Raw genomic sequence first — 10106 nt, forward strand, 5'->3', positions numbered from 1 at the left:
TCATGCCACGTGTCACTCTCTCTTTTACTTTTTTCCCTCCAAAACAAATCCACTTTCTTACCTTCAACTCTCAATGCACTGTATAATTTTATACTATTGGAAATTGGAAAAATGAAAAAAAGGCATTAGACAGTCGCGCACGGGATGTTTTCCTCTATGCTTTTCATTTTCAAATTCAAATAACCAGACTTTTCGTTACCTGAAACATTAAATGATATTAAATAATGTTTTAAAATATGTCTCTTTCTCTTCTTATAATCTCTCCGATTCTTCTCCGTTTTTACTTTTAGCTCTTTTATTTCACCACTTCCACTTTTTTTCTTCAACCAATTATCTTCTTCTTTCATTTCAAAAGTTTTTTCTCTCCAGAGAATATATATTTATTGCTTCCATAAAAAAGGCTTTCAAGGATTATGTGGTATTGATGCTTGTGGCTTTCCTTCCATCCTCAATGTTCATCAATGTTTCATATTTTCATTTATCAATTTTATAAACCTTGTGAGGGTGTCTTATATTACTGGAAGGCCTGGGAAGGCAGAATACGAACTAGCTATAGCACACTAGAAGCGGCAGAATGGGTGGTGTCAACCAAAACCACCTCTTTGTTGTTGTAATATAAGTTATCATCTTCATTTTCTTTTGTTCCTTTTCTTCATTGTCATTTACAAGATATGGTTGTGATTTCAGGTACATACCTACAATTGACAAGTTCTTCATCCAGGTTTGATTATTTTTTGTTGGGTTCCTTGAGATTTCAAAACAATTTGATCTTGACTTTAGAGATAAAGGAACATCAAGCTAAGAATCCAAACAGGATAAAAAATTCCAGTTAACTTCACAGGTATGGTGAAAGGGTCTTGATTATGACATATCTTTTGGTTTTGAATAATGTCATGTCAAGTATTTAAATTGACACATTTTATTTTCCACAATTTCTCTTTCGGTTTTACTGATGAGATTTGTTATTGTTGATGTGGATGAGCAACATTACTTACATATTTATTGCCTTTTTTTAAAAGGTATTATGTTTTGATTATTGGGTAGATTGTTTTCCACAATTTTTGCTGATATACATGTTCACAACTTCTGGGATAAGAAGCTCGTCATAAAAGAATCAATTGCGATAGACAAAACATTATCACAAATTGTTTAGTCAAAAGTTCCAAAAACTTTCAGTTGAAAATTGTACCATATCATAATTCAAGGGTAATGTGACTATTATATTGTTTTATTTCCCTTTTAAATGCATTTGTTGTTACTGTTGGTATTTTGTGAGAACTCACTATGCTAAATAGTAATTGTACTTTTACTCCATAAATCAATAACTCTATATTCTTACCAAGAACACTTTAAAATTTACTATTTCATTTTCAATGTTTATAACCTATTTTTATTTGTTGATTTATTTGTTTTCTAGGTGAGATAAATTTGTCAACATGATTGTGCAAGATAACGGCAAATGAGCGGATGAGAATCACCTGTCCCAGTTTTGTGTCCCAAACTCTGTCCCCTCCAATTAAAATTTGCCACATCAATTAAATATGTCACATCATTTATTAGGATTTACTTGTTGTTCCATTTTTATCTTTTCCCCCTCCTGATCCAAACTCAATGTAAAACTTTACCCCTTCCCCTTCCATTTCGTTTTTACTGTTGTACGTGACTTTTTCATCACTTCCCTTTTATCTCCTTTTTTTCTTCTTCCCTTTTATCTCCTTTTTTTACTTCTTCTTCCAGTGACAAATTTAAGCATAAGGTCAAACATTGGTTGGCTCCAACGACAGCGATGACATGAAAGGATGCCATGAATAGTAGAAAAAAATGGGGAATTTTTTAAGAGAAAGAAAATAGTAGAAAAAAATATTAGATAATGGGTTTGTGGATTGAAATCAGATATCACTACTGGATTAAGGATTTAGAATTTGCAAATTGGGACATGGGTAAAGAGGAAGGAGAAGGGGTAAAGAGATTCCCCCACTGAGTTTGGATGATGAGAGGGAAAGGAGAAAGTGTAAAAGAGAACAACAAGAAGATAAAAAGGAAGTGATGAAAAAGTCACGTACAGTAAAAACGAAATGGAAGGGGAAGGGGTAAAGTTCTACATTGAGTTTGGATCAGGAGGGGGAAAGGATAAAAATGGAACAACAAGTAAATCCTAATAAATGATGTAACATATTTAATTGATGTGGCAAATTTTAATTGGAGGGGACAGAGTTTCGGACACAAAACTGGGACAGGTGATCCCCATCCGCAAATGAGCATTGTGCCCTCTCAATGTAAACAAAGTTGAGTTATTCTACCTTTGTTCATTAGTGTTAATTGACATTGAACTAAATCCTCTATTTCATAAAAAAGTTCTGTGTAACATTGCTTTGAATTATGTCATGTGCTTGACACAACTAACATTTCTTCTAGGTTGAGATGGAGGGATTGAAATCACATGTGCTTAATTCTTCTTCTCTTTTGAAACTCAAGCACTTTGGCATGTTCCTATTCTTTGTTATTGGGGCTATCTTTGAAAGCAAGAGATAAGTCACCAATGGCATGAGTCCTATAGTTTTTTGGTTGAGACATACTTTTTTCAACTACATCATTGGGTGAATAACCTGAAGTTTTAAATTTGACAATGGATATAGTCATTTTGTTGATGATGCAAACTAATGCAGACATATATGTATTGCAATTTAAATGGGATGCAGTTACAAGTATAAGATTTGGTTCCAATAATTAAAACCTTTACTCATCTTTTGGGTTGTCCCTGCTTGGTTTTGTATCTTTATATGTTAATGATTGGAACTTATAAATGATTTACTGTCATTTTATTTTATCAAGTTATTACACAATATTACTAACATATATATTTGATAATAATGATATTTACATTCTGAAATATGTGTCAAAATCAAGTTATTTATCTGAATACATATGTCTTTTTAATCACGCGGCTGAAAAATATTATCCTGTGCGAATGCATGGGTTACTTACTAGTTACATGTAAAGTAATGGTGTTGGTTCAAATGGTATATATTGGATTCCCTTTAAGTAAGGTATTGGGTTTGAGTCTTGTTGATGGAAAAATATATACTAGAAGAGTTAGCTCCACATACTTATAGATGTTGCCGACTTGGATAGGATTACCTCAAGTATAATGATACATGTAGTAAACACAAAAAACCTGGTCACTACTAAAAACTTAATAGTAAAGTCAACTTACCTGCCCTAGTTTTCTTATCTTGTACATCAATTTACACATATTTTTGTTACTAATACAATCACTATTTTCTTTTTTCGTAAAATCAACTCTTATATAACCAAAAAAAATCAACCCTCTTATATTTAATTGTATTTTTTTTGTACATATATATAATTGTGTCTAATAGTACTAATATTACTGCATTACAATCTCATGCAATCCACCAAATATCTGGCTCTTACATATATTACTTGACATATGTTGTCAGAATTTTTAGAAACAAAATATGCAGCTATTTATTTATTTATTATTTTGGTGAATTTTTTTGGTACGACTAAAGGTATCTTCACCTTATTGGGTAAGGAACTATTTCCTTTCTGAATTTGTGGATGTCTCTCAACAAATGTTGTTTACATGAATTGAACTATTGATTTTGAGAATCTGGTGGGATATTTTAGTGAATTAGTATGCAGTGACAATTTTCAATAAAAAGATGATTATCAGACAACATTAATCCCGTAATCATTATAAATGCATATGTTTATTTTAATAATTTGAGTGGAAAGAGAAAATGATCGAACTCATTAACGAAATACAATTTTTATAAACCGCATAAAATTGTGAACAAATTTAATGATATTTTAACATTTCTTAATCTACGTGAAACTAAAAAAATGTCTTAAAAAATTATTGAAAGAGTTTATAATGAAGATTTTTACATTGATGCTGACACCACAATCATTCTTAATAGTTAACCTTTACTAAAAAAAATTCTTTTCTCTCCTGAAATCTCACCAATCAAATACTTGATTTTCACATATGTCCATGAGGCCGAAATATTTCAGAAACAAATGCAACCAACGGCAATTTTCAATGAAGAATAATCATTGTGTAACAATCCATATACAACTATTAGGGGTGAGCAGGACCCACCTGACACAGCCCGATCATAATCGTGTTCGAATAAGGTCAGGTTTGATCGGGTTTAGGGTCGGGTTCGGGTTCAAAAAATTGACCCGGTTAATCTTGTTCCATTGTCACTCACTCATCATATTTGTATATGTTTCTACTCAACTATGTATAGAGTAATGATACTCTTTGATCAAAATATCATTTATTATTTAATTTTTCAATAATATATACATAATTAATGATATATATATATATACATATATCATTTTGTATATCAAATAACATATTCATAATAATAAATAATATTGAGAAGTTTTTATCTAAAATGAGTATACATTATATTTAATCGGGTCTAGGGTTGGGTCGAGTTTAAAGGCTGATTCGATCACTATTTAGGGTCGGGTTAGCTTAGGGACGGGTCCGAGTTCAAAAAAGTGATCCGACTAATATTTAGGGTCGGGTAAAGACAAGCCTTAACCCGTCCCAACCCGACTCATGTTCCCCCTTATCAACCATCATAAATTCACACACAAATTAGTATATGTGGTTACCTTTCCCTAATTAGATAGCTATATTGTCAACAAAGTTAGGAAATAGGTTAACGATTCACATTTTTAAGTCTTATTAGTTTAATTGGCTAATTAGCATTACATTGTTTTTAAATAGTTTGATATACATATATTCTCCATTCCCTTTTATTTTTCTAGTTTGCTTTTATTCATTATCTATTGTATTAATGTTGATTTTTTCCACCTAATATCTCTTTATTAACTACATACATATTTACAATGGTAAAATTATAAAAACAAAAAGTAATGCTGCATTAATTTTTTAAGACATTTAGGAAGGAACAGTTTTCTAAAGACAAATAAAAAGAAACGGAATTTAATTTTGAAAATGTAAATCTATAGAAAGGTAATAATTCTGTAACCGTTCTCTGTATCTATTGTTCCTTACCATGTATATTTGGCAAATTTATGAATTACTATCCTAATTTTTTTCATTTTAAAAATTGTAAAAGTTTCTAAAACAATGACATTTATTTAATTAATGTAGTGAAATTTCCTTTTGTGGCTTGTGTATCAACATTATCCTTCATCCAGTATGGCCAATAGAGTTAGATTCAATACTGTCTAGGGTCGGATCTATATTAAAAAACTAGATCTATGTAATATTTAGGGTTTGGTAGTAGACAAACATGACCCACCTCAACTCATTCTATAGTCACTCAATTGTTATGGTTATATGTGTCTCTGTTTAATTGTGTGTGGAGTAATGATATCTATTTGGTTGAAAGTATCATTGATTCTCTAATATTTTGATCATATATACATGATTAACAATATATATACATATATCATTTCATATTCAAACTACTTATTCACAATAATAATTAAAATAATAAAAAGACTTTATCTAAAAGATGTATACATGATATTTAATCCGATAAGGATTAGATTCAGTTTCAAAGGTTATCCCAGTTAATAATTGAATCATATTAATATCAGGTCTAAGTCTGGATACAAAAATGATATGTCAATACTTAGGGTCAGATAATAAACAAACCTTATACGGCCTAACTCAACTCATGCTCACCCCTAGCTTGTATATCACAATCACGATTACACTGATCGGTTTTGTTTTTATCTGATGTTTTAATATTTAACTGAAGAAATGCATCCAAAATATTTTATAGATGAAAACAAAATATGAAAAGAGTGCATGACATATGCGAGTATTATGATTTATAATTACAAAAATGTACAAAAGTCAAAAGATATGTCATCTCCAATATTCTTGTCCCGTGAATGTCAATATTAAAAGCAAAGAAGCTTTGATAAAATAAACTGAATCTAGTCATCCCATATTTCATATCTTCAATATTTTACAACCTTCCCGGGAATTAAAATGAAGCTTCCATTAAACTTCATCCAGTGTTCTTTGAATAACCCCATCAACTTGATCAACATCTATGATCTTTCACCAATACAAACAAACACACTTTTAACATTAATTTCAGAAATACAAATCCTGAATTAAACTAAAAAATGGTAGGAGAAATCTTTTATATACACTACTATTTTTTGTTATGGAAATAATTATTATACAAAAAGTAATATAATTTTGATAAAATTTTCATTAAAAATTAATCATTTTAATAAGATAATTATTTCTCGTGGGTGAAAAGAGATATTACTGACAAGACAATGGTCTAATGGCATAAGTTCTCACTAAATTCTAAAAAGATCTCAATATTTCAATTTTTGGTAGTGATATTTATTAAGAATGATAGAGATACATCCTGAAAAAAATTAACTCCTTAATAATTGGATTAAAAAATAAACTTAGTAATACAAGAAAAATAATGGAGATGGAAGATTTCTATAAAATATCCAACTTGGCATTATCTAATAATATTTAAGTTATAGAGACACACCTTGGTTTCTTCTATCTCTAACACTGCAAACAACTCCTCTTTGGAGAAATTTGATTTGATGCTTCTGGTATCCACTCCAAACCCTTTCAAGCAATTCAGGGTCTCAATCACTGAATCAATTCCACATTCTGGATATGCTACTCTTAAATATTGAACCTTGCTTCCACCAACTTTGTTTCTCTCTATAGTTTCAATATTTGATTCAATTTTCCCTTGCAATTCTTCTTTATACCCTTGCAGCCGTTGAATCTCCTTCCTTGCCACTTGAACTACAGAATTAGTATCATTCTGCAGGGACAGATCAAGAAAACACCTGAGAGAGTTAAATATACAATTTTATAAAATATATTGAAGAATGTTTCATATCAAAATATAAAAAACAACGCAATACTAGTGAACTTGGAAACTAAAAAGTACGACTGAGTGCACGAGCCTACTATTGAAAGTTTCATTTTATGTACCAACAAAGCGTTAGTTTAGTGGTATAAGAACCCATTAATACCAGAAAGTAAAGGATTTAATTTCTGGTAGTGAAATTTGTTAGAAATAACAGTCACACACTCCGAAAATATTAGTTATAATATATGTTACATATAAATTTGATATATACTTTGGTTCCATGAGGTAATATAGAATGGAGGGCCAAGCAACACTCTCTCTGTCTCTGCCTTCTCATCCTTTCATTAATCATGTGCCTGAAACAACGTTCTTTTTCACATTCTGCTACTTTATTTCTCTCTACAGTTAAACCTTTCTTCTTCAAGAACGCAATCATTCTCTTGTTCATGTTCTGTGAACTTGATCCATTTAGAGAACTTTCTGCCCTCAAACAAATTCTGGGTTGATCTCTATATTGAGAAAATGCGCTTTGATTTGAAGGTGGAAAAGCTTCTTCACCCTTCATGTACTGTGAATAATACTGAACAAAAAAATCACTTTGATTTGGAGCTGAAAAAAGTGGGTCTTCCAAGAAAATCTCACCCAGAAGTTTCTCAGGGAAAAAGTGATCCATGTGTGTTGTGCTTAATTAATGTGGTTACCTTGGAAGTGTAGTGAATGTTGAGAATTTGAGACAAGGGTATATATATGTAGAGGAAATCGTGTGAATCACATTGAAAACGTGGTCAATTAATTTGTTTAAACCTATCTTGGGTCAAAGTACATTATACTTGTAAGGAGCACATGTTAAATAGATGAGACTAGTCACACACGTTTGAGAAATTGGTCAAGTTATGACTTAGGAAACGATATTTGCAGTTGTGCACAAAAAGTCAATAAACCAAGAGTAAGGTTGGAAGAAAGTAATTTTTTTCTCTTGTTAATAGGACTATAAAATATAAGTTCAACCCTTCAATAAAATATATGTTAATTACATCATTTCTAATGTAAAGCCTATACAATTTTTAACTTTTAAACAATGTGCTAAAGGAATTTTCTGATGGATTTAATATATATACACTGACAGTATAAGTGTTTTTATACTGTCAGTAAATTATCCATCATTGATTTGTTAACCACCATTGACTCTCAAACAAAATTAATACAAATCAATGATGGATGATATGCGATAGTGTACAAATTTTTATACTGTCAGTACACAGATTTTAAACCGTTTGTTAATATTCCTATATTTTGTCATGTTAGACATGTATTATGAAAATAAAACATAGAAAGTCGCATTAAAAAAATAAAACAACTCAAAAAAGAATCTTGAATTTACCACTGAGTGTTTCCTAATTTTTAAATCCTTAATCAACCTACCATAGAAAAGTTCAATCACTTCACCTTCGCTCTCCATCGTCTTTATCGAGTTTCAATGTATCTATCAAAGTTGTGTGTAGAAAGTAGATGTGACTATATCATATATCGTAATAAACAGTGGTAATTCAATAGCATAATTTTGAATGACGCTGTTGAAAATGAGACGGATGAACATCAACAGCACGTAATAAAGCAGACGCTGTCAATTTGTGTAACTTCAACATCATATTCTTGGCAATGCGCTGTTGAACATCAGTAACGTTAACGCATATTTAAGGAATGATTTATTTTTAACATCGCATTTGATAGAAAACACTGTTGATGTGAATATATGCAACAACACATATTTAAGGAATCGCTGTTGAAGATGACATAGTAACCGTGTTTGCTTAATTATGCGTTGTTGATGTTTTACGACTTTTAAGTGTCCAAGAAATTAATGTGGAGTAGTTATGCGTCTCTTCATTTGTTGAAATATTAATGGTTGAGTGATTATGCATTCTTGGTTGTTGAAATATTAATGTTGAATGGTTATATGTCTATTCGTTTGTTGAAATATTAATGGTTGTTCATCTATAAATATTGTGGTTCACTCAATGTTCTATTTCTTCAGAAAGCTAAGAGCCTAAGAGTATGTGTTTATATAAGAGTATGTTCATGAAGATAGGAGGAAGAAAATACAAAGTAATAAAAAAAAGAGCAATACTGCAAAGAGTGAAAAAGAGAAAAATCATCCAGATTGTCGCGACCCGATTTTCGCTTGGAAGACCGGCCTTGCGACTTAGGGAGAGACAAACTCGATTTCTACCTCTCCCAATTGATTTGGAGTGGCCACTACGTTTTTTGCGGTTAAAACGTAGAAAACTCTAGTTATGCCCGAATTGGACAATTTTGATCTTTAAATAGAGATTTGAGCTCGGGAGTCGATTACGGATCAGGGAAGGTATTAGCACCCTATCCGCCCGTATTAAAACGGTACCCTCGCTAATCACACAGATTTTAATACCCTTAAAAATTATTCATTTAAAATTCAATTAGTAAAACAAAATATTTTTATTTTTATATTTGTATATGACAAGAGGTTATCTTGCTCCTACGTATGCCCAAGTGCAATAGGGAAATCAAGATTACGTAGTTCTAGTTCAAAAATTGTTTAGCTACTTTGGTTGATTGTTAGTGATTTGGAAAATACCGATAGGTTTGGAAGTATTGATTTATTGAATTGATTAATTTGAAATTGTTTAAAATATATAATTGTTTCGATTCAAAGAGATTAATAGATTAGAAACAGTGTTGGTCGTAGACATTCGTCTCATTTTAGGGGAGTTAGAGACGACTTGAACCATAACCTCACTATAAAAACCCCATAAAATTTATTTGGTAAAATAGTTTCTAATTATTTATACATATAGAATTTAGTGATAAAATAATTTATTAATTATATATATATGGAATTAATAGTCTAGATACAATGTTAGTCACAGACCTTCTTCTCATTTTTGGAGAAGTTAGAGACAACTCGAACCATAACTTTACTATAAAAATTCTGTAATTAATTTGGCGATAAAATAGTTAGGAATAATTTTCATACATGAAATTAAGTGATACAACCGTTTTGAATTATTTTTATATGTGAAATTAATAGCTTAGAGAATGTATTGGTCGTAGATCTTCTCCTCATTTTCAGAGGAGTTAGAGACAACTCGAACCATGATGTTATTATAAAAATTCCGTTTTTAAGTATTCAAGTTATCATTCAATTATTATTTTTATTGTCAATAATTTTTTTATTAGGTGTTATTT

General features: G+C 30.6%; 1 protein-coding gene across 1 annotated transcript; it reads right to left on the reverse strand.

Moving 5' to 3' along the window:
* Positions 1 to 5961: 5961 nt before the first annotated feature.
* LOC109338382 (transcription factor bHLH92) lies at positions 5962 to 7606 on the reverse strand. Its single transcript, XM_019575602.1, has 3 exons — positions 7153 to 7606; positions 6543 to 6830; positions 5962 to 6082 (listed from the first exon to the last, which is right to left on the reverse strand). The coding sequence occupies exons 1-3, from the start codon at positions 7552 to 7554 to the stop codon at positions 6026 to 6028; spliced, it is 747 nt and encodes a 248-aa protein (XP_019431147.1). The 5' UTR covers positions 7555 to 7606; the 3' UTR covers positions 5962 to 6025.
* Positions 7607 to 10106: the final 2500 nt, after the last annotated feature.

This window comes from Lupinus angustifolius, unplaced genomic scaffold, assembly GCF_001865875.1.
Source record: "Lupinus angustifolius cultivar Tanjil unplaced genomic scaffold, LupAngTanjil_v1.0 Scaffold_22_165, whole genome shotgun sequence".
Lineage (NCBI taxonomy): Eukaryota > Viridiplantae > Streptophyta > Magnoliopsida > Fabales > Fabaceae > Lupinus > Lupinus angustifolius.